The sequence below is a fragment of the Sciurus vulgaris genome (assembly GCF_902686455.1).
Source record: "Sciurus vulgaris genome assembly, chromosome: 15".
Classification (NCBI taxonomy): domain Eukaryota; kingdom Metazoa; phylum Chordata; class Mammalia; order Rodentia; family Sciuridae; genus Sciurus; species Sciurus vulgaris.
The window spans coordinates 77031069-77057518 of record NC_136476.1 but is presented as its reverse complement, the minus strand read 5'-3'; the positions used below and the strand labels follow the sequence as shown (position 1 = coordinate 77057518).

Genomic DNA, 26450 nt, shown 5'->3' with positions numbered 1-26450 from the left:
GAATAGAGATGTAGGGAAATAATAACCATATTCAGGATTTTGTTACCTTTGGAAGGGAGTACATAGAAGTTTTTAAGTTTATCTGTAATGTTTTATTTATTAAACGGGGTTATGAGTATGTGGTGTTAAATATATATTTGATACTTTTGATACGCCTGAGAAAATTTATAATATTAAAAAACATTAATTCAAGTGTCTGAAGTCAGCCCTAATGAGTAGGAGGTTTAGGAATGTGTGGTTCTCATGCATGACTGCCTGCCAAATTAAATAAGGCAAGTAAAATCTCTTAATAAATGGGCAACATATCAGGTATGGAAAGGTATAATTATAAAAATGTGTCTGTCTTGTTAGCTATAAAATAATATCAAAAGTATCAAGTGTAATAAGTTAAACCATGTGCTTAATTTTGCTGAGCAAATAATATGAACATGAAGTGTGGTTTTTTGCTTTTGTTCTTTTTTAAAATTTAGTATAGTATTTTTAATTCATACAATTTTATATTCTTTAGAGTCATTTGACAACAATACATTTCAGGGATGGGAGCACAGCTAAAATATCCTTCTTTTCTTAGCAAAGTAAAAATGATTCACAGATAAATAAGAAAAAACTTTCAAGTTTTTAAAAGAAAAAAAGAAATCATTACATAGCCACTATTACTTTATGCCATTTATAACTGCACATTTCTAACTTCTTCAACTAACTTAATTTAAACATCATCTACTTCTGAAGTTAAGGAAAACAGGCAGGAAGAAACAAATCATACCTTCCTCATGTTTTCTGCATCCATAGCAACTATTTCCAGTTCATCCCTCTCCTGCTTGACTTCAGTCAATCTCTGCAACAATGTCCCTTTCTCTTCCTGTAGCTTCCTGCACTCATTCTGGGCTTGAGTTGCCTGGTCTTTGATGGTTCCCAGGTATTCCTGCAATCCACTGATGACACCTTCTAAATCCCTCTTCAGAGCTTCATTTGCTGCTATTTGGCCTAAGCAAGACAGAAAAAGGTTAATAATGTATGTTTGAAAAGCATTGCTTTGTCTCCTTAGCGATTTCTTGCTAGCCAAGAATGAAATTAAGCTTCTAATTATATCCTATCTTATTTTTCTTTTTCAGGATGTAGTAATACTTTTCTTCCTGTTATTCACAGTACAGAAATATTAAGCAGGTATAGGATAAAAATAGTATATTTAGTGGGAAATATTGACAAAATGCCTGATTCATGCTGCAAAATGCTTAAATAATTTCCAAATAAAATGGTAAAAATATGCAGCAAAACCGTTTTTGTTGCTGAAAACACAAAACAAAATTGCTCAATATACAAGACTAGACTATTCCAATACTGTAACCTGAAGACTCAAAAACAAAAACCAAAAAACAAAACAAAAAAAAAAATCACACCAGACACTGGGTACCCACTATGTTGCCACTTTAAGAACACTCGCTTTTAATTCTCCCAACAGCTCATGATCAAGAGAGAAATAACTTGTCCAAGATGACACAGTTGACAGTGCCAAAACAGGGACTGTACCATTTTTTAAACTGAGCCCAAGTTCCTATTGTCTTCTTCTTTCACTATTATGGGAATGCCACAATTTAAATTAACATCGCGAAAGTAGATCCTAAAGTTCTTTTGAGTCTCTTCTTTTTGGATACTGGGGATTGAACTCAGGGGCACTTGATCACTGAGCCACATCCCCAGCCCTGTTTTGTATTTTATCTAGAGACAGGGTCTCACTGAGTTGCTTAGCACCTTGCTCTCACTGAGGCTGGCTTTGAACTCTCGATTCTCCTGTTTCAGCTACTGGAGCCACTGGAATTACAGGCGTGTGCCACTGTGCCCAGCTCTACACTCTTCTTATAACTACATGTTGACTTCCCAGGTGCCAATGGTTCTTTGCTGCTGAAGGGGTTTTATTCCATAGAAGACAATCACATGGCAGAGTTTCTCATCATCATCTACTGACTTCTGGTTCACTGGGTGGACTGACCTGACTCACTAGCAGCAATGCAACAAAACATACTAAAGTAATTTTTAAATTTTTCTAAACATTTTTGAGTACTCTGTATTTCCCAATCAAATACTAGCACTAAAAGCTGAACTAAATTAAGAAATATCTAGTTTAATATCTGTCTGCATATCATCTTTCTTCAAATATTGAAACTGATTGATCTTAAATCAATCTTAAATTCTCACCTTCAGTAAGTTGCTCTTCAAGGTCCTTAATCTCTTCAGTCTCCTTAGCAATTCTAGAAAGTATTTCATCTAAACGGCTTTCAAGGTGTTTGTACTGCTTGTTCATAATGTCAAGTTGTTGTTCTTTGCCCCTTTTCTGAGCCTTCATGTGGGACTGAATTAAAAAACAAGTTCTTTAGACTTTTAAAAATAATAATCCTTAAAAACATTTTTAAAGGAAGACTAGAAAATAAAAATGAAGTGATCTGCATTAATGTTGTGTCAGGCTCTGTACTGCTTTCATGTGAATGCTTTTAAATTTCAAGATAACCTGATAAAAGAATCATATCTTTTCTACAAATGAGAAAATTGAGGATCAGGGAGGATAGGTGACTTTTCCAAGTACACAGCTAGAAGATAACATAGTCAAGTTCAGTGTTATCTGTTGGGCATTAAAAGGTATCTTTTTAAAAAAATTTCCAAAAAATAAAAAATAAAAATAAATAAAAATAAAAAAATAAAAAAATTTCCAGAAAGTTAATTTATTATATTGACATATATTATGTTTATAGAAAAAGACTAAAAAAAAATTCTAAAACATTAAAAGGGATTATATTTGGATGGAAATATTACAGGAGATATTTTTTATTTATGAGATGTTTTAATATTTTGAAAATTTTGATAGGTAATGCCTTTTTGACCTCATTTAAAAAAAAAAAAAAACCCCTACATCAAATGTGCCCTAAAAAAAGTTTATTAGGAAAAATAAAGATATAAGATAAATACTAACTTGGAATTCAAGTTTATTTTCAATTTCTTCTGCAAACAAACATTTTGCTCTTAAATTCAATAAACCGGGAGCAGGGAGGGACCTCAAAGACCTTGGGGAGACACACACACCCCTCCACCACCACCTAGGTCTCTGGTGGAAAAAACAGCTTTCACACACCCACACACCCTGATAGTCACTGCATTGGAGAGACACTATTAACTGAAAGGATTGGGCTGTATTATTTCTTAGATGTGCTGGGGGGAAAAAAAGGAGAATCACTGATCTTTTCTAACCCATTGTTTCACAAATAAGAAAAATGAGTCTCAGATCCATCAAATAATTTGTTCATGTCTCCTTAGGCAACTGTTCATATGGAGACAAAATAATTCCCCAGTGAACTTCTGCCCTCCTACTCACCCCACCCCACCCCCATGACTCTAAATTTGCCCCACAGGATCAAAGGAACACAATATCTAATGAAAAAGTTATCAGAAGAGAAATCTGTATCAGAGTCTGAGCAACAAACACCAAAATTCTCAAGTTTAAGACCCATTAGATCATAACATTTGTCAATTTTAGGCATCTGCTTCCCCCAAATACTAGAAAGAAATGTCTTTTCATTTCTGAAGAACAAAGTGGCAGCTTGATTGGAAGGTTTTTATTTTACTACTGGTAAAACTTGGCATTTTCAAATCTTGTCTTTCCTTACATTCCCCAAAATACCCATCTGAAATCATTCTGAAAAGGTAACTGCAGATACCAGCTTACATCTTAATCAAACTTAGGATTTTTATGGCTCAAGAACCAATAAAAAACAACCACTGTACTCATATCTTTAAAATTCGCCATTTAAAATTTCACTGAAACCACTTCATATGCAGGATAAAAAAATTTGGTTCAAAATATGATGTGCATTAAACACACTGAGCAACAGCAGATCCTGCAATGTTTACTCCAATGGAGCTCACAAAAGAGTTATTGCAAAAACAGGAACTTACATCTGACTCCTCCTCCTCTAAGTCCTTTGTACAGAAAGAGAAAATGATCATACCTTAACTTAGAATTTATCCTGAGCCGATGAGAACAGAGAAACTGTGGGCGGAACGCTTTCTAGCGCTATCTTCAAACTCATGTGCACTTCCCTCCCTGACAGCCACATTTTTGCAAGTGTCTCGAACCTCAGTAACTTCCCAGCGCCTAAAACCACGTTCCTGGCCAAAAGTGAGTGGCAGCCCAGCCTGTCCAGTCAGGAGAGCCTCTGCCGGCAGGCCCCACCCTCCTAGCTTTAAATCAAAACACAGGAAGCTCCCGAGGGCCAATCACGCCGCAGCGCCGCGGAGATCGCTTCAGTCGAATTCCCTCTGGAGAACTGCTACCTTTTGCTTCCTTTGGGCATTTCCCGACAGATCTACACAAGATCCTTTTAATCATATCTGCTAATGCGGTATTTGTTCTAGCTACGAAAAACTAAAATAATTTGATTTTTAAGTGGTAGCTTTTCCCTTTGAAACCTGGTCCCTCTGAGCTAATTTTGAAATGATTTCCTTAGACCTCCAATCCCTTTGTGAGGAGCTGGCATAAGGGCTCTGCCTCTTCCTAAAAGGATTATTTGGGGGCAAATCCCTTAATCTTTCCAAATCACATTTTCATCCCCTTCAAGTTGAAGAGAGAGAGGGAGAAAAAAAAAAAAAAAACTTGACACCTCACTTAGATGGGATGATTTAAAAAAAAGTACCTCACCAGTATGTACTGGCACAAGGCAAGATACATGGTGAGCACTTACTGTGCTTGTTTTCTATATCGCATTCCAACTTTTACTGTTGACTTTTGCTTTTCAGGAAGATACTTTTAAAAATCTAACTAAACACAAGCCAATTAAATAAATGTACCTAATCTAAAGAAAAATATGCTGATCTTGATTCTTTTTCTTTTGCTGAAAGGCTCACTCACATTTTGTAGCCTAAAAGGGTGGCTACCACTAGCCAATACACATAGCAACTTCAAATAAATTAGAAAAAGATGCTCCTCTAGGTGAACAAATTAAAGAGATGCCATCTAGTGCAGGGACTATGGCTGTAACCTTAAGAACTAACTTTTAATAGTTTTAAACAAAACCAAAAAGGAAACTCAAATCTAGTTTGTATGTTCCAGCCCCACTAGCACAGATTGATTCTAGCTACCTTCAAAACTTGGATAACATTCCTATGTCTCTCTGTGCCCCTTTCTAAATGTAATTCTTTATAGAGATTCAGTGAAAATTAAACTCTCCATCTGCCAAGAATGTCAGTCATTTGTTGGAAGCAAACACACAACCTGGGTTTTAATTAGACTCAGACCACAGAACTGGAAGGGGCAGCACATGAGCGTTGGGTAGGGCGGTGGGCTGTTCCTTCCTATCTTCCAGAATGCAAGCATTCATAAACAAAGGCCTGGTCTCTGGGGACACAGCCTTACCCAGCCAGCAGACTTCTAAACAAATAAACGCAATAAAATATTATCAACCTAAATTGTAATTTTTCATCTAATAAAAATTATTTAAAATAATCAAGATAAATTTTGGTTTTAATTTTAATATCAAATCAGGTTTTTGTTAGAAAAGACTTCATAATTGTGGAACTAGAGAGAGAAAAAAAGAATAAAACAAAGGTATCTCACGGAATAGAAGAGAGGTAACAAGAAGGAGATAGGGAGAGGGAGTGAGAAGGAGAGGGCATGGGAAAGTACTGGGGGAACACTATGTACTAAATTATCCTATGTCCATCTACATATATATTACAATGAATTCCACTAAATCAAAATAATACGAGATCAATAGAGCTAGCAGAGGAAAGGAAGGTACTGGGGAATGGGACTGATCAAATTACATTATGTGCATGTACACATAAGGCATAATAGTTTACTAAAATGTTTCAAAGAATAATTACCTAACTTGTCAAGTACTTACAGCAATTATGTGCATGTTATCAGTTAATTGAGAGATCTTAAAATTTTTACAAAAGGTAAACTTAGTATTCAAAATATATCAGAAAAATGTTTAGGAAATACTTTTACTTACTTTAGGAATACTACCTGACATATAAGCCATTAGTAAGATTTCTCAGAGAACTGACAGAAAGATTTGAGCCTGACCCTATCATTCAGCCTCTGACCACATCTGACCACACCTTAGGAGGACATACTCCTGAGAAAAGTTTCATTTTTAAGAACAAAACAATATTAAAAAAACAAATAGCTTTAGTAGAATATTTGCATAAAGGATTAAAGAGGTAGAAAAAGAACTCTGAACCCCCATCAGCTCTTCATATTACTATGAAAAAAAAAAAAAAAGAAGGCAAGGAAAGAAAAGGAGTTAAGAAGTTTGGAGAGCCTCTTGGAGCAAGTTTCTTTTGTTCTGAAATACAATGAAACCGAACCATTACTAATTAAGTGTACTATTTGGCTGTCATTTACTGAAAGCTACTTCCTTGAAGACTAGTTGTTTTATTTTGGAAATATACACACATTTTCTATGTATATACACACGTATTTACATATATGTATAAATATATAGGACATGCACACATATATATGTACATGTAACACATATTCATTATACATACATACATACATATCACTTAAATTGTACATCAAACCAAAAAGAGACTTTCAGAAAGAACTCTACTACTAAAAATAGTGAAACAAGTACTATCCAGATAGAATAATATTCAAGTGTTTCAACAGAACAAGTTGAAATTTCTTAATTTACTTACATGTTTTGGGTCTTTGGAGTCCAGGCTATCTATGGCTATTTGCAGGTCCTTGATCTCCTTTTGCTTTTCAGCAATTTCTTGCCGTTGCTTTTCCATCTGCATTTCCAGATCCAGAGTTTCCTGGCGTAATTTATTTAGAAGCTGTATTCTACCACTCAACTGCTTGAAAAGTAGGTCTTTCTCTGCTTCTGAAATCTAATTCCCCCACACCCCAACACCCCAATAATTAACAAAGGACAGAAACACTGATTTATAAAGACAACTTCCACAATGTAAAACGTATTTTATGTTCTATCAGGCTTCTTTCCCTTTTTTCCCCTTTTTCTTTCTCTCTCTCTCTTTTTTTTTTTTTTTTTTTTTCTTTGATCCTCGGGATTGAACCCAGGGGCACTGTACCCTTGAGCTATATCCCCAGCTCTTATTTATTTATTTAGAGACAGTCTCACTAAGTTGCTGAGACTGGCCTCAAACTTGAAATCCTCCTGCCTCAGCCTTCTGAGTGGCTAGGATTATAAGTGTGTACCACCATGCACAGTTTTCAGGGTTCTTTATAAACTAAAATGTGGGAGATATCTAGGCACTCCCCACATATATCTTATTATGGAGGAAATCTTATTTTACTAGTTTGTGAAAACTAATAATTTAATAAATATAGTTGTCATTCTAGTACAAGAAACTTGTAAAATATTAATCACAAACATAAGTATTAAGGATAGCTGATTTTACATAGCACTTACTATGTGCCAGGCACTGTTCTGAACACTTGATATATTTCAACCTACTTCTCAAAACATATAAAGTAGAAAGCATATTTATTATAATTTTACAGATAGGGAAACTGAATTATAGAAAATTTAGATATTTTGCCCAAGGTCACACTAGGAGATTGTGGAACTGAGATTTTGTGCGACTTTAGATAATTTTACTATCATAATACAGATTTCTAATTAGTTTAAATATGAAGAGAAGTCAATCACTAAATCCTGAATACTGATAAAGCAACTATAATTTTATGCTCTCTCTGCTACTTCTAACAGTTTTTAGCACAGAGATTTGTACAAATATAGAAATGTTTCTCAAAAGGCTATACAGGGGCTGGAATTGTGGCTCAGTGGTAGACCACTTGCCTAGCATGTGTGAGGCACTGGGTCTGATTCTCAGAACCACATACAAATAAATAAATAAAGGTTCATCAACAACTAATAAAAATGTTTTTTAAAAAGTCTATATAGATGTGTGAAAAAACATGCAAATAGAAGCTTAGCAGGAAATAATACAAAATATTGGTGATGATTATACAATTCCCCATAGTCACAATAATTTCAAAGTCAGGAAAAGAATTTAAAATTCTGTGTTACCTGGTAAGTAAGATCATCTCACCCTACAGAATTATAAAATATAAAAATGTTCTTGTTAAAGTCAGGTGATCTGTAATCCTAGCTACTCAGGAGTCCACGGCAGGAGGAAAGCAAGTTTAAGGCCAGCCTTAGCAACTTAGAGAGACCCTGTCTCAAAAATAAAAAATAAAAAGGGCTGGGAATGTAGCTCAGTGGTAGAGGATCCTGGGTTCAATCCCCAGTACCACAAACAAAACAAACAAATGAACACACAATCTAAATATTTTCAGTGTTTTTCCTATAATACTGGTGCTGTTTAACTACATATTCCCTTTTTACTTTTTAAATCTGTTTATTGTCTATTTTCTCTACAAGTTTGTCCATGAAGGAGGGACACATATCTGTCCTTCTAATTAAATGGAGATTTTTATTTTATTAATAAGAACCAGGCTGAAACTTACCTTAGCTACCAGGTCAAGTAAATAAGCAGTGTAAAGAACAATAATCTAGGCTTAGGTTTACAAATTTTAAATAACTTTTTTCAAAACATATTTTATAAATGGGCAATTTATATTTAAATAATGATTTAAATATCTATATAAAACTTTGGCCACTGTTATTGTAAAACATTCTTTTTAATTTTTTTTGTACCAGGATTGAACTCAGGGCACTCAACCACTGAGCCACATCCCCAGCCCTATTTTGTATTTTATTTAGATACCAAGTCTCACTAAGTTGCTTAGGGCCTTGCTGAGTTGCTGAGGCTGGTTTTGAACTCCGGATCCTCCTGCCTCAGCCTCCCCTAGCCAATGGGATTACAGGAGTGCGCCACCTTCTTATTTAACTATTTAAACCATCTTGATGCTCCCTCCACCTGACTTCCCATTTTCAATTCATCTGGAAGCCCTGACAGTTCTCCTGCCAATCTGACATGCAATTTAGTTGGCTTTCTCTCCCTAGCCACCATCACCTTCCTGATTCATGCAGTCTGTTACTGTTTCTTGTTTGAACTAAATACCAGCTTCTTAACCAATTCACAAATCTTCATTCTCTCTCTCTCATCCTATTTCACCATTAAGCAAGCAGTGGCCATAGTGACCTTTTATATAGACAAATAGATGAGCCATTCTATTTAAGCCCTTCAAAGGTTTTCCATTGCATGAAGAATAAAATCCAAGAGTCTTAAAATGTCCATCAAAGCCTGGCATGGTCTTTAAACTCATGACTCTTTGAATTCATTTTCCACTATACTTTCCCTCACTCAGCTGAGGAATTCTTAGTCTGAGGGCCTTTGTGAACACTGCCACCTGTGCCTGGAATACTCTTCTTCCTACTCTGCCTCCCTAGCTCCTTCTCATTCTTTGTGTCACCTTCAATCCCAACACAGTGGAAGTATAGACCCAGCTACTTGGGAGACTGAGCAGAAGGAGCACTTGTATCCTAGAATTGATAGACTAGCCTGGGAAACAAGGTGAGACCCTGGTCTCAAAAAAAAAAAAAAAAAAAAAAAAAAAAAAAATCTAAAACACCACCTCCTCAGAGACACCTTCAAGAGTCCTATAATCTAAATTATTTTCAGTGCTTTTCCTATAATACTGATGCTGTTTAACTACATATTCCCTTTTTACTTTTTAAACTTGTTTACTATTTCCCCTACAAGTCTGTTCACAAAGGAGGGACACACATTTGTTCTGTGCATTACTCAGGATCCAGCCTAGTCAGTGACTGGCATATAGTAAGCTCCCAGTAAAATTCAGCTTATTTCTAGTTACTATGTAATTTAAAAGGAACACTGTGGTTTATCTTTTAGAAGAACCTACAGTTTGGACTTCACATTTTTTTCTACCTATTACGAATGAATGCAGTTACCATTATAATTTTGAAATACTAATTCTTACAAGTTGTAAGTAACTAAAACCTTTTATGCATTTAAAAATGAAAATTTCAAAATACTTCCTTTTTTGAATCCCCCACACCACAAAATTACATCATGAATTTGAACTACCCACTTTTACATGAAATACTTTGGTGATTTCTCAGAATACACTACTTTCATCTTTTTGTACATCATATATCTTTTTGGTTTGTTTGTTTCTTGTTTTATAATGTTCATACTATAGTAGAGATGTTTTCTGGTTCTTAATCTGGGTCCCAGGATCTTAAAGGTGGAGGGTACTTGGTTAAGTTAGAAGCAATATCAGGAAGTGACTCTCTTGGATATAGTAGTCACTTTCACAATAAAGTAGACCAAATACATCTTTTCACATGAATTTTCCGTCGTTTACTTCTATATGCTTTATAAAATGTTTAAGATATCATCATGAATGAAAGGAAAATATAAATGAGAAATGCTAGAACCACATTTGACTCTGAAATTCATTACTGTATGATTGATTAGACTTACTGACTTTAAAATAAACATGGTTAAAGAGGGAACACACGTTTCATTTTCACTTTTTCATTTCCTCTTAGCATGACTGCTTTGCTTTTACATACTTTTTTCCGTTGTATAGCTTCTTCCAGTTGTTTAAATTCTTCAGTAGCTCTTAAAACTTTTTGTTCTGCCTTTTCTATTTCATTGTGCAGTTCTGACAGTCGAGTTTGTGCTGCAAATTTAAAAACCATGCTCACATATACACACAAGTCAATTCTGAAATTTCTGCAAAATTTTTCTTTGCAATAATCTCTTCTTCCTCAAATTCTGTCTTTATAGATAACAGATATTTTAAAAATTATTTATGATAGCTCTCATCTCTATTTAACCTTGTAAGAAAAAAACGTTCATGGTATGCTCTAGAACTATAATTGATCTTTTTATCTGTAAAATTCTTAACATAAAAGGGACTATACTTGAGATTCCCAATATTAGTGAATGAACTATTTTGAGAGAAAGAGGATTTTATTGGGAAATATAAACTTAATATGCCACTAAGTCATAATTAGGATTAGGCAAATGCTTTACAATGGGACTCAATATTTTAAAAATTCAGTATTGGAGGTAACTGCAAATCAATCACTTTCTACCTCAAATTTCAGATTTATTTTTCCCTCTCTCTCTCACCCTCCAATGAAACTATAAACCCCTGAAGCTAGTTTGCACATACATCTGATTTTTTTTTCCTTTTCCTTCCAGAGCCTTGCATATAATAAATGTAGACAAGGAGAACTCAGCTTCCTCTCTGCCCTTGCAAAGTCAACCTTTACTGGTCATCCATATTTTTCATTTAATTACCAGTCAAGGGAAGATGAACTGCTAATTTGATGGGTGAGAGCCTCACAGTGGGCCATGATTACTAATGGGATACATAAATTCAGGTTGGCTTTTTCTTTTTTCCATATCTATACAGCTAAGTAGGTAAGTGGATTCAGAGTTTGACACTTGAGGGACTCCTAAAGTGTCTTTTGATTTGACTTTTTCCTCTATGTGACTTGCCAGAGGTGGTGAGATCCCTTGAATTAGATGGGGGATGGAGGGATGGTGGTGAGGCAGAGTGTGGAGCTCATCAGGAAGTCAGAGCTCAACCACAGACCCAGGCCTAAGAAAGGTGCTCTGTTTCAGCCTATCCAAAGAACTGCTTCAGGTTTTGGCTACATGCATGATTATCAATAGAAGTGATTCTTTACCTGCTTCAATTATTACTAATTATGTCTTTTAATGCATACTTCCAACGCCTATTGGCAGGATGGGATTTATGCATTCTTGGATCCCCTGGACATGTTTCCATCATTTACTGTCAAACATACCATTTGCAACAATAACAGGAATCATTTTTCAAAAATCTGTTCAATAAGCCAGTATTTTTAGGCTTTTCACATTAATGATAATATAATAAATACTATCAGCATGCTTAATTAAAAGAATTATAAAACAAAATTGGCCTATGTATTCAATCTTTGTATATTTCTAAAGAATTTAATATAACTTTGTTTAACCTGCACTTATTTTTTTTTCTTTATCTTCCAGTTGTATGTTCAGCGGCACATGGGCTCTCAAGTTCTCCTGTGCATTTCTAAGCTGTTCTCCTTCGTCTGGTCCCATCTTCTTGATCTGTACTGCCTGGGCGTTAGTGATAATGAAACTCTCTGTGGCAAACATATTTCTCTTGTATCTGGATTTGCCAATGTAAGGGCTTTCATCTGGGACCTTATCAATTTCAGCACACTAAAAGCAAAATAATGGATTCATGGTTTAATAATAATAATAATAATCAAATGACATTATTCATTTTATTAGTGGTAAACATGTCACACAATCATCCAAATTTCTACTAACCCTACATCTTAGAAGCTGAAAACATTACTCTTTTATTTAAAATGGAATTAGAACTAAAAATGGTCTCAAAAGGATTCTTCCTCCTACACCAGTGAAAGTTTGGGTCAGTTGATTAAAGAACTGCCCATAATTATGTCATTTTTAGCACTGCTTAATCTCTCAATCTCCCAATCAGAAATCTGGATGTTTCATTTTGGTTCCTTGATGGACACAGTAAAATGTCAATGTAATCAATTTTAAGAATTGGGCTTTTAAAATTTAAACAACATATGATATTATTGAAATCACCGGTTTTTAGAAGTTAGGTAGGTCCCCTGTTTCCATGATATTTACAGCATCTGTACCAATAACGGTTGACTAATTCTGAACTCAATGAGTACTGAACAGACTTGTGGGGAGATGACTATCCATGATACTAAAGCATTTTTTCTGATCAAATCATTCTCTTAAGTGAGGTAACTGAGGGTTAAGGAGGCTGTTTTTACTTAGAGATATGGCTGTAGGCAAAAATTCTCTTGGGGCTTTTACCTCTTTAGGATATTGTTCTAAATACAGGAGCTAACTCACAGATGCAACCAAAACATAGTTTACTCTGATTACTCATAATAACAGAGTGGAATCATTACTAAAAAAAATATTCCCTTAAATTTCCCTACCATCTATCCCCTTCTACCTCACTTCATGCTGGCTTTAATTCTGGATTACTAAAGAATTATAATAGCTCACCTCTGATGGATAATAATTTAGTGGCTCAAATTTAGCATCGATTTTATAAAAGGCCAATTCCTGTTCCAGCTCATACTGCTTCTGACATGCTCGTGTTAGTTCCATGGTCTTCTGTTTTAGCTATCAACCCAATTTGATGAGACAAAATAGTTTCAAGTGAGTTAGTACCAAAGTGCAATGTTACCACAAGTTCTCATCACTAATAACTATCTTATAAAAACTAGCAAATAACACAACACTCAGAATTTTATCTTAGTTCTCTGTTATAAAAAAATGAAATACAAAATTATTGTTTCAGAAGAGATCACATAAAAGACCTTTGAAGTTTACATACTATTTCAGGATACAAAGAATAAAGATTTTAAGTCATTTAAATTTGTTTTACCTAAATATAAAAATAGTCCCGTATTAACTATCTTTAAAGTGGCCTACTAAATACCTGCTTCGTGATTTCCCAAGAATTAGTTACTAATTTATTTAACTTGCTCTTTGGTTTTAATGATATCTTCAAATCATAGGGGAATAATACTTGACAATAACTTCAGAGCAGTGAGAAGGAGGAAAATAGAGATTGCTTTTAACTGTGCTGTTGCTGCAATAGTAATTTGTGGCTAATGGCATCTTAAGTTTCACTGTTCAGAACATCATTCTTTGTAACAGGGTTAGGAATTTAAATAAGCTTATCAGATTCAAATATGTAATTTTTAATAAAGCAATTTTACTATAACTTTTAAGTTACTCAGAAACTTTTGGAGCTGGGAGAAGGAGGATATATGAATTATTCAATCTAATTTTCTGAATATATAAACACAGATTGGTGATTGACTGTCAAAAGATAGTGGTAAAAGCCACGTTATTTTACTACTATCAACACAAGCCCTCTTTCTATTAAACCTACTCTTTGAGTTCATTTCAAAGGTCCACTAAGTGATTATAATCTTTACTTTTACCAGCATTTGATAGAGATCTGACAAAAACATGCAGAAATAGTTCATAAATACAAAAATGCAAGCCAAAGAGAATAAAACATAAATAAACACAAGCACTTTACAAGGCCAGGAAATCAGTCGTGCACAATTTAACTTACAGTCACCTCCTGATAATCTGTCAAAATGGACGTAACACTGATCTGAGTACTAATTCTGGGCTAGATGCTGTGTGAGACACATCTGCTATCTCACTGGAATGTTTACAACTACATTATGAGATGATAAAAGCTGCACAGAAGAATTAAAGGACTTGCCTTATTGCACAGCTGATAGCAGAAGAGGCAGTGTTCAATTCTAAGAGCCTGGTTTTGAATCCAACACTCTTGCCTACGGTCCCACGCTGCCTTCAAGGTCCTATTACAGGGTGCCTAGCATATTAGCCTACTTATCTTTTCAGTGAATACTCATAAGGCCGTGAGTCTTAACAAAGCAACTCAATCAACAACTAATCTCTCTCTGTAGTTCATTGACAATAAGGCCAAACCAAAGGTATATCATGGAATGTGCCTGGACAGGTCTCTATAATAAACAGCCTATGTATTTCAAAGTCTTTTTGTGTCTTTTATAGCCCTAGGCTTAGTAGATAGTTAAGTACTCAATAAATGTCTGTTGAAGAAATGCATCAATGTCAGCAAACTAAAAGTCAAAGGAACTGGAAAGTAGGCTAGCTGCAGTACTAGCTATGGAAAATCAAGAGATGACTGTAGTCAACATATTTGCCAATAGGAAAGATAATACAAATTCTTTCCCCAACATTCGAATTTGCTCCCCTATGTACAAATCCATTCAAAACATAATACATATACACACAGGCACATTTCTCAAAGAGGCAAGCCAGTTTCAAAACTTAAAACATAAACAAACATATGAATACAAATTATCATGCAAACCGTGAAAAGCATGGTAGGCAGTTCAGCCCTGAAAGAACTACCTTTAAGTAAGAATAAAGAATCAGCAGAAAAGGGCCTGCAAGAAACCAAAACAAGGGCTAAAAGAAAAAAGAAGCAAACAGATATTGTCATCTGGAGAACTCTAAGCCATGATACAAAAAATGCTCTTTGCTGACAACTTACCAGGTATGGCTATTAGTACTTGCATTATTCTTATATGGACACATCTTATCCTCATTCCAACTATGAGTAATAAATTTACCAACTTCCATTACTTAGCTTGATTCATTTCAAATTATTTTCACATTTGTAACCTCATTAAATCCTCACAAGTCTATAAAGCTGGCAGGACAAGCAAATCATCCTCATTTTAAAATTAAGTAAACAGAAGGATAGGAATGAAGTGACTTGCAAAAGGACAGAGTAGGTTCACTAACATTTTGTTGGTGTTGGGACAGGGGACTACTAGTTTGAGTGGCCACCAGAAGACTAACCTCAATGCTATTTTTCTTTCATAAAGGAACTGCTCTAATGCATGAGCAATTATTTTATAAAACTGGAAAACAAAGCAGGTGCAGTGGTACATGCTTGTACCCAATTACTATGGAAGGTGAGGCAGGAGGATCTCAAGTTTGAAGTCAGTCCAGGCAACTTAGCAAGACCATCCCCCTACCCTACCTTTGGGGCAAAAAGAGGCCGGGAAAATAGCTCAGTGGCATAGTAGTACCTAACATCTAACATGCAGGGGCTCTGAGTTTCTGAGTTTAATCCTTAACACTACCAAAAAAAAAAAAAAAAAAAAAAAGGAAAATGTACAATTGTAGATAATATCAAATATTCTTCAAAAACTAACAGAAAATGTTTTTCAAATATATATTCTTAAAATAAGGCTCAGATTGTTTTTAAACATATTATAAGCATTTGTAGTAAGAGAAGTATAGACAAAAAAATATGAATGGCAATTTAAAGAATAATTACATAATAGCCAATAAATACATATGTAATATTCAGCTCTCCAATAATTATGGAAATGAGAAATTAAAACAATAATGACATTCCATATTTTCTATTATAAGTTCAAAATAACAATATTCAGTTGGAAATTGGACCCTTTTTTTCACTTACTGCTATGGAAGTAATTGTCATAAGTTTTTTTTTTTTTTTTTTCTTTTTGCAGTGCTGGAAATTGAACCCAGGGCCTTGTGCCCAAGGCAAGCACTCTACCAACTGAGCTATATCCCCAGCCCGGTCACAAGTTTTTTGAAGTGGGTATTTAAATTTATGGAAAATTTAAAAGAAAATTATACAGTAATTCCACTCAAAGTAATTTATGCTGAAGAAATACTAGTGTGAGTGCATAAGGCACATGTATACACACACACACACACACACACACACACACACACAGATTTTCTCTGTATTACCTACCTCTAATATCAAAACAATCAACACTAACTAAATTATAGAGGATTCACTTAATGGAACACAATTTAGAATTTAAAAAGAAAAAGAAAGATTTACACACACACATAGGGAGACATGCACATATATACATATATTTTCAACTTGTAGAGCTATACTGTTTTGTGAAAGATAAGATGCAAGATAATCATACATAGTAAGATTCCTTTTTAAAAAAGATCACCAAATATTCAAGGATATAATGTATTTAATTACATATATATTGTATATGTATAGAAAACAAAAGGATACATATCAACATCTGGGGAAAGGAGTGGGGAAGAGTGGACCTTCATTTCTACTGTATACATCTGTGTTGTCTGAATTTGTTACAAAAATATACTTTAATTATACGTTTAAATGTTTTAAATTGTTATTAATTATAAAAGTAATAATGACAGAAAAAAGCACAATCTAGCAAAAATAGTTACAGAAAAAAGAGCAAAACTGTTGACAATTTACAAAACATTTATTCATGGCACAAACACATTAACAACAACAATAAATAAGCAAAAGAGAAAACTTTAACAACCACATTTTGGGGACAATGCAAAGCCTTAAGACATATTATTAACTAAGGTGTTTAATGGGTTAACATGCACCAGGGAGTCAGCATACATAAAGTTCTTTTATCTTAGTAATAAAATGGATTCTATCTTCTAAAACAGAACAATAACTCAGGAAAATTTCATAAATGTTCACAAATGTCACATGATACCAAGTAAGTATTGTGTTTTATTTCTGTATGCTACATGATGACAAGAAGAGTTTGTTGTTTAGGTAACACTGATTTCCATGTAATTCTCCACTCGTTTCATTACTCATCAATCCATTCTATTGTGAACAACATATTCAGTATATGTTGCTGAACATTCTATTCAGCAACTGAGTCTGAATAATCTGAAATCACTGATAATCATCTACTAGCATTAATATATGCCTTCAGGATACAGCTGAGATATCTGCAAAATACCTTCAAATAAGAGGCATATGAAGGAACTCACAAATGCTCTGAACACTGGAATAACAGAGCTGGGGAAGCTGTCTTGGATTTCCATCATGTTCCCTTTTCTTTCTCAGGCAAAGGAGACCTCAAGTAGGAGGTAGTTCGAATTCATATTTCAAGAACAACTTCCTTCTATACACAGAGGGGAGAATATTCTTTTGTCTTTGTTTTAAAAAGTAAGTGACTAGACAGAATTCTTCTTGTTAACAAGTAATGAGTGAGAATGCCAAACTTGAAAGGGAGATGCAAAAAGGATAAATTTATCAAAGACTTTATTATTTGCACAATAAGTATAATTCCCTGAGTTATACATAATCAAAATAAGGAGTTATTTTAAAGGGGCGGGGGAGAGAGAAGAATACTAATAATTATTTTTTCCTAAATAGCCTAATAAGTTTACAAAGTTAGATTCTTTGTGTTGAAAAGGCCTTTTAAGGTCATTTGTCCATCTTCCTTTCAAATGTCCTTGATCTTTCTCCAAAACGCTGAGTAGATGGCCAGCCTCTGTCTATTTCAGTGATAGCAAACATTCCAGTTTCCTATTTCAGATCAACTATTAGGAATTCCTTTATTACTAAATTAAAACCTATTTTACTATCAATTGGTTTACAAGATCTTAATTTTATCTGATGGGGGTCTTGGTCTGTAACACTAATTCATCTTCCTTAAAACAGTTCTTTGAACATCTGAGTCTCCTTCTCCAGCCTGGACTAATCTTTCCCTCGGATCATTCTTCACATAACACCGTCCCAAGACCTTTGAAGTATCTTAGTTAGTTACTTCTCAAATTATGCCATTTAGGTTGTCTAAATCTTTCTGTTTTAGTATCTTTTTTCTGTTTCAACCACAAAGCCAAACTATACAAAATTTATCCATTACAGATATGCATAAACAAAGTGTACTGTAATTACACTCCTCAGAAATACATACTTTCAAGCGTTTGGTATTTTGCCATTTCCCCCCAAAAGAAACTATCATACACTTTAAGATAAAAGATCATACTTGATTTTGGTACTTTTTGCAACTTGCTTTTTTATGCATAGTAAAATGTATCAGGTATCTTTGATGTTAGGACATAAAACCCTATCTCATTTTATTAACAACAATTTATTATTCTATCACTTCAGTGTTCACTGTTGGTCATTTTGGCTATTTACAGTTTTTGATCATATGAATAATACTGCAGTGAATATACTTGTATATGTATGTGTGTGTTATGTGTTACGTATACTCAAATATATACAGGTATATGTAATAATATATATATAATCTTTACACATTCTTGCTACTATTTCTACAGAACATATTATTGGAAATGGAATCACTGAGACAGAGGGTCTGTTTAAAATTTGGATATTTTTGCCAAATTGTCTTCTAAAAGTTTTTGCCAATGTATACTCTCATCAACAATGTTGTTGCTTAAAAAAAAAAAATATGAACATGGTAGATAATCTCAAGGACTTCTCACAGAAAGGGATGCCACCTTCCCCCTTTGTGCTGTCCCAGACAGCACTAGTCTTTCTGGCAGCCATATCACAGGTGCACCGTCAACTACAGTCTGTAAAGTCTTTTGCACATATTCTGTTAATCTACATCTTCCCCTTTCTAAGGTAAGGAAGTTGTATTTTTAGATACAGGGTGCAAACAATTTTCTACCTGAAGAGAATATAATCAATGTGATGTAAAATACAGACTTACCAATTCATTTTTCATGTTTAGGTCAATTTCTAGCTCCTCACAGCTCTGTTTCTGTAATATTGCCTCTTCTTTTAATGATTTGTTTAATTTATCTTGATTTTTAATTTCCTCAAGGAATTTTATTTGTTTGCTCTTAAGTTCTTCAGTTTCCATCATCTTCTTTTCTAGGTCTCTTTCCAGTCTTTCTACCTCTTCTGTCAATAAAAATGGAATAGTATATTTATCATTATATTTCTTACTTGAAAAAAGGTAAGGCTATTTCTTAAAAGAATAGAAAAATAAGTTAAGAATGGTGTAATTACAATTTTACTTCTAAAGCAATACACATGGCTTTGGGAGAAAACCATCTTGAGCTTGAAACTGATATCTATTAAGAGGCAAGAAGGTATTATTGGGCTGGGGTGTGGCTCAGTGGTAGAGTGCTTGCCTAGCATGTGTGAAGCACTGGGTTTGATCCACATAAAAATAAATAAATGAAATAAAAGGTATTGTGTCCATCTACAACTAAAAATATAAAATAAAATAATAAAAAAGAAAGCATTATTATTTTGATGACATTTTAAAAAATTTATAAAATTGACTTCCAAGCATTTTATATTAGTTAGTATGTTGGAAATGAGGTTTTTTTCCCCTAGTTCCTTTTAAAAAATGCTATATTTTATTTGATATGAGTAATTACATTTTCAAGATACTGTAAACATCTATGCAAAACATGATATTATATTGAAATCCTTCAAATACTTCCTATTACTCTTAGGATAAGATTCACAAAGCTTCCATAAAGGTCCCAATCTCCCTCTTGAGCCTCATCTTCAAGCATACCTCTGCAGCTTTCCTGAATCACCCTTCTTCACACTGCCAATGCCTCTTCACCCCACAGGCTTATTCACACCCTCTGTCTGGACCTGTCTTCCTCCATTTCCTATGGGTCTGTTCTGCATCCTCTAGGTCTTTAGCTTTACCAACCATGTGGAGAAGCCAGTCCTGACCCTCTGCTCTCCCCAGGTTAGATGCTTCTTAGGGAGGCACCCGTGCTACCCTGAACTTATGCTCTGGCCCTTGTCACACAGGGAGTTGAAAAATGTGATCTACTATCCTGTCTGCCTGCCTTCCCCACTAAAGTTTCAGGAGAGCAGAAACTCCATCCACCTGGTCTCCACTGAGTCCTAAGAGCTCAGCACATAAAAGGCTCCTAATTACCATCTGAAGTCATGAATGAGCCATAAGTGGTTGAAACCTTTCTTCAAACAGTACATTTATATGATGACTTTGTTTAAATTTTTAATGATTCCAAAACGAATGTCAGGAAAAAAGAAAAAGTAGAGTTGGGGGTCCTAAACTAATAAAAAATTTTCCCAGTTTCTGAAGTATTGGATCAAACCATATAAAATTGCTATAGATTGTAGTAGACTGAATGTGGACTAACATCAATTCCCAGCAGTTAGACATACAGGCTCGTTACCCAATACTCTAAAATGGCAATTTCATAACTTCCTGTTTTTTCCTCAAACCTCCTGTAATTCTTTGAGTTTCTTTCTCAGCTGATGATCTCAAGTTTTATTGAGAAAACAGACCCCATCAGTGGGAACTCCCTTTTTTTTCCCACCACCAAAGCAACAAAACTACCCATGACCTGCACTGCTTCTCTCCTTTCTGATGGAGAAAGTGTTCCTTCTGTGAAGGGATGATCTCTCTTCCTTCTTTCCTCTAGTTCCACTGAGGCATGATTTGTCTCTGCAGTCTGCTCACAGATATTCTGCTTATTTCTTTGACTACTGGTTTTGAGGTTAACTACATTTTGTTTCTGCCCATTTCCTGGTCTGGAAGCTACTGGCAAATTTTCAGTTTAGTTTTGTTTTGTTTTGTTTTTTTAACTTTAAACAGTAAACACACATGCACACACACACACACACACACACAAACCCAGTCCACCTCATTTATTAAGTATTAGAGGAGAGAAACTGTGGGAGGATATTTCAAATCTTCAGCTAAATGTCCCCCTCCTATTCTTCAATACATTATAATCCAGCCTCTCCCCCATCCCTCCTTAGCTGGTCCTGTCACAATCAGGCTAAAGTACTTCTCTGTGCTCAGCTTGATGCCTCAGCAACATTCAACAAGGTTCCCACATCCTCTCTTGAAGTCTGCTTCTCCGGGCCTCTGTAACCACTGTTTGCTGGTTTTCTCCTACCCTGTTGGCCTCACTTTTTCAGTTTTCTTAGTTGGCTGCTCTTATTCCTCCTTCCCTGACTGAATGAGCAAACTGATTCCTATGGAATTAAGTGTCATTTTTATGTGATGACGACCAAATTTATTCCAGCTAAGTCTCCCTTTATCCAAAATTCTTGGAACTGATTTCAAATATTTTTTAGACTTTGGAATATTTACAGTTACATAAAGAGATATATTTTGGGCATTGAACCCAAGTCTAAACACAAATGCATTTATATTTCACATACATGTTATATACACACACATAGCCTGAAAGTAGTTTTATACAAAATTTTAATGTGCCTGCTTTGACTGTGACCAATATCACATGAGGTCAGGTATGGAATTTTCCACTTGTAGCATATGCCAGCACTCAAAGTTTCAGATTTAGGAGCATTTTGGATTTTAGATATTCAGATTAGTGATGCTCAACCTGTGCCTCTAATACAGACCTCTTTGAACTCTAGACATGTATATTTTATTCTCTATTTGATTGTCTCACAGATAATTCAAATTTAATATGTCCCAAATTCTCCCAGTTTTATAAATGATGTCTCCAACTAGCCACTTAAGCCAGAAGCCTGGGAATGTCCCACTCCATTAGAAAACTGATCCATCTATCTTTCATTTCCACATCAATCGCCTAAGCACAGGCCCCCCAACTTCTAGTCTGCATTTACTATCATGGCCTCCTAACACGCCCCTCCATCTCCACTTTGCCCTGTTCCAAACCATTCTCCAACCTGCATCAAAAATGATCTCCTTAATATAGGACCTGTTCACGGCCTATCCCTGCTTACAACTTGTCCAAGGCTTTCCACTGCAGCTGGAATAAAATCCAAACCCCAAGGCCCTGTGCCACCTTGAACCTCCCCCTTCTCCCCAAACTTTAGAGCCACTCCTTTACACCCCTCTGCACCACAGCAGGGATCCCCTCTCTTGCTCTACCTGGGTTTCATTGCTTTGTGACTGCTCCACCAAACCATAAGCTGTATGAAGGCCAGCACCAAGTATCCTGCTCACCATTGTACCCTCAGTGCCAAGTGCAGTGCCTGGCACACGGAATATGCTCAATAGTTATTACATTCATTGATTTATGATGGCATTTCCACAAATGTTAATGTCACTAGAAAGTTGATGATACATTTTTTTCTAGATAACCTCTGAAAACAAACTTTCCTCATTCAGATTCAGGGTTTTTTAAAACTGTCCTCTTACCTAAACTGAATCTCTCAAAAGCCTCCTCCCTGTCCTGAGTGGTTACTGGCTGACCTTCCAAACTTTCCAGTGAACGCAGGTGGAAAATGGTAAACTGGAGGTAGTGAGGAAGGGTCACGACTGGATTTTCAACTAATATCAGAGAAGTCAAATCTTGAAGTGGTTTCAATTTGCTTACATCCTGGAGCTGAAATGACATAACAGTAGTATTGGTATATTGTACTCTAAAAATGATAAACTAACTTAAGGAAATAGTAAATTCAGAAAATTGTTCTTAATATGCCACAAAACCTATTCATGGAACCCAGTGTTCAAAAGCAGCATGAGGGAAGAAACAGAAAGGCAGGATGTGAGTAGTGTATTGGGACTGTACTGGGCATTTTCCTAATTAGCATTCTATTTGTAACTCTTCCCAACAACCTATGATAAAAGTATCATCTTAATTTTATAGATAAAGAAACAGATTGAAGAAGTTAGGTGACTTGTCCAAAGCTCAGAGTCTAAGTGAATAAAACAGGATCTGAACTGGTCTTTATCATTCTTCATTATTTAATTGAACAGATCAAAAAATGAATAGTAGTAAAAAATATTTTAGTATAACTACAGATAACTGAGTTATAATTGACACCTAAAAGACATGAGGATATGTGCCAATACCCATATTTTGAAGTAAGGTAATATTGCCAGGAAAAAAATTTAAAAAAAAAAAAAACCTCTTCTAGGTATTCAGTAGTCTAAATTCTAGCTCAAGCTGTGACTTTGAATAGGGACCTAATGTGTTTGAGGCTTTACTTGTAAAATGGGAATAAGAGCTCAAATGAAATGATAAATGCTAAGAGATAAACTCTTAGTTGCTAGGGAATCGATACAAAATGTGAACCTTCTGTATTTAATGACTGTATTCAGGTTATATCTGAATTTGGTGTTTGATCAATGGACAATAAAGAAATCCCATTTTTAAAACTTGGGTTATCATTTTTCTCAATAAATTAAAAAATTTGAAAAAAATTCTTACTAGTTTGAATAACTTACTGATGATATCTTGTTGCCTTTCAGATTGAGGACTCGCAAAGATTTCAACTTCTTCCCTAGCCATACTGGAATATGCTCAATCTCATTTCCTGCAAGGTTTAGCTTCTGCAGATTGCACATATTTTCTATGCCTTCAATTTTGCTGAAACCAAAAGACAAAGCCAAACAAATTAAATACACTGATGAATTCCTTCTACTGTAATTTTCATGTTTTTTTAGGTGCTAGGAATTAAATCTCAGCTACACACCCACCCAAAGTTTGAAAATCCATATGCTTTACAACCAAGTTAGACTTGCTATAAATATGATGACTAAAAAATCAAAACAAGAAAACTAACCATTGATGAAGTTTCAATAAGACAAAATATATCATTGACTCCATGTGAAGTTACTTTTCATAATTATGGTTTATCATCCTTTCTGATTGATGAGAACAAAGTGGCTACAAAGAAATTTACCAAAGTGGCTAAACTGCCAACTCTTATGACTATGCCTAGGAATTGTACTCACCTTACTCTCAGACCTCAAGACCTGCTACAGAGGACAAAGGAGTGTGTCTATGCCAGTTCCATGGAGTACTGTGAGAAGAACTATCAGTCAGCCATTTGAGAGCTGGAAAACCCCACAGTGCATACTGTGATACATTCTGCAGTCTTGCCCAAGAGATGATCATAGTTATTACATTAGGCCACTGCCAAATGTTAACTGTGCAAGATTTCAAAGCCCCTAAAATGATACTTTGCTTATGAACATAAACATTTTTACAGAATATTTAAATTAATAAAATATTTATTACCCATATTGATAAATTTTCATTGATGAAAAATTTTCCCAAGTTACTTGTAATACATCTTTTAATAACTTGGTCTATATTCTATACCAGGAAAATATTCCTAAGCTAGGGCTGGGGATGTCTCTCAGTTGGTAGAATGCTTGCCTTGCAATGCACAAGGTCCAGAGTTCAATCCCCAGCACCACACACACACACACTATATATATATATATATATATATATATATATAAAATATATATTTATATATTTCTAAGATTGTCTATTTTCATTTCCATTTTAACAAAATGATTATCATCAGGATCGATTCTTTTTTACACAAATTTTATATTAAGATTTTAATTAGTATTTTTTCATTTCATTTTTGTCTTGTTGGAACTTCTGTGGTTGTTAGTTGTTTTGTTTTGGTTTGCTGGCTATCGCATTTAACAAGACTAATGTGGGAGAAAAGCATATTCACATAAGATTTTCAACCTTTGGCTTGGGGTGTAACTCAGTCATAGAGTCCATGTTTGCATGTGTGAGGCACTGTGTTTAATCCCCAACACCAAAAAGACAAAACAAAATAAAAAAGATTTTCATTATTTGATTCTTGCATCATTTTGTCTACAGCAAATTTTCAAAATGTAGTTTTACCCATGTCAGTTTTATTATGTTTATTTCTCATAATATTTATTATGAATTGGAAACATGACTGAGAGTATATGTAACAAGTGAAGAAAATGAAGAAAAATACCTAAGATGAAATGGTTAGAAAATCTTTGGGCAAAATGGCAGGACTAAAACATTCTGTTTCATATCCACATTCTTCATGCAATAAAACATGGAGAGCACCCGCCAAGAGCAGACAAAATTTGGTATTCAAAAAAATGTATCTATAGCTGAGCACGATGGCACATGCCTATAATCCCGGTGGATTGGAAGGCTGAGGCCAGAGGATTTCAAGTTCAAAGCCAGCCCCAGCAAACACTAGGTGCTAAGCAACTCAGTGAGAACCTGTCTCTAAATAAAAAATAGGGCTAGGGATAGGGCTCACTGGTTGATGCCCCTGAGTACAATTCAAGGTACCCCCTCTTCAAAAAATGTATCTGCTCCTTCCAAAATTCTAGATATTATTCTGTATTTAAGTAATGCCAAAACATAAAGTTATCATATGTGAAGATCCAGTCTAAAAATGAATAAGGATTTATTAAAATATGTGCTGTTTCAAAGGATTCTTCCAGTAACACAGGTGGCATTAGTTTACCTCTCTAACAAAGAAGACCCTACAATGCTACTTAAAGAAATACTTACTCACCTGATTTTATTATATGATAAGTTGAGTTCACGTAATTTTAAGAGCTTGTCCAGCTTCTCAATCTTCCCTATTAAATTATAGCTGAGATTCAGTACTTCAAGTTTAACACATTTTTCCAAATTCTCGATATACTAAATGGAAATAAATAAGCAAATTCTTTACACGACAGATGCCAGGACATAAAGAAAAATATTTAAGTATGTGCATCAGGGGCTGTTTTGACCAGTCATCAGAAAATTAAAAACTCTACTGGACAATCTCTGGAATAGCAATTCCCCTCAAGCTGCCCAAAATCTCCTTGCCCCTATGCAAATGACAGCACTGCCCACTTAAGAAGCTCAAACTATCCAACAAGAATTCTCCACTCTCATTCTCTCTGCCTCAATTTTTCTATGCCTTTCTGCTTTTCCTCCTTTCTTCTTAGAGAAATCTTTCTTCTTTAGGTTCTATGTGTTTGTGGTATAACTTCTCCCTCTTTTCTTCCCCAAATGCCCTTGCATATTCAACCTTCTCTCTCCCCATGTCCCCTCAAGTTTAAAGGCAGTCATTTTACAATAGACACGCTCTATGCACTTACTGTCCACAAGTGTGGCACCAGGCAGTGGGCTGTAGCGGTGAACTGGACAACCCCTCCCTGCTACACACAGCTTAGTTTCAATAAGCTCACAATTATTCTATAGAAAACAAATCACTCTTGTTCTCCTATGAAGACATAATCTTACTCTCCTTCTATGTCATCTGCATTCTCACAAGAATTGTCTACATTTGTTCACTTTGCCTTCTACTCACTCCTAAATATATTAGTAAGGTGATACATCCTCTACCAAAT

At 34.9% G+C, this 26450-nt stretch overlaps 1 protein-coding gene across 8 annotated transcripts in view; it reads right to left on the bottom strand.

Moving 5' to 3' along the window:
- The window catches only part of CNTRL (centriolin), a 99379-nt gene that overhangs the window by 46203 nt on the left and 26726 nt on the right, over positions 1 to 26450 (bottom strand). For 4 of the 8 annotated variants that reach the window (XM_079113657.1, XM_079113659.1, XM_079113664.1 and 1 more), the window contains exons 4-14: positions 25622 to 25752; positions 23535 to 23676; positions 22503 to 22689; positions 19074 to 19267; positions 14950 to 15006; positions 13030 to 13149; positions 11964 to 12192; positions 10527 to 10636; positions 6694 to 6888; positions 2194 to 2347; positions 764 to 984 (exon numbers count right to left, since the gene is read on the bottom strand). In XM_079113657.1, coding sequence (XP_078969783.1) covers positions 764 to 984; positions 2194 to 2347; positions 6694 to 6888; positions 10527 to 10636; positions 11964 to 12192; positions 13030 to 13149; positions 14950 to 15006; positions 19074 to 19267; positions 22503 to 22689; positions 23535 to 23676; positions 25622 to 25752 — 1740 coding nt within the window. Of the gene's footprint in view, positions 1 to 763; positions 985 to 2193; positions 2348 to 3995; positions 6607 to 6693; positions 6889 to 10526; positions 10637 to 11963; positions 12193 to 13029; positions 13150 to 14949; positions 15007 to 19073; positions 19268 to 22502; positions 22690 to 23534; positions 23677 to 25621; positions 25753 to 26450 lie in introns of those variants that run through there. The other 4 variants (XM_079113660.1, XM_079113662.1, XM_079113661.1 and 1 more) reach the window with 3 other exon arrangements.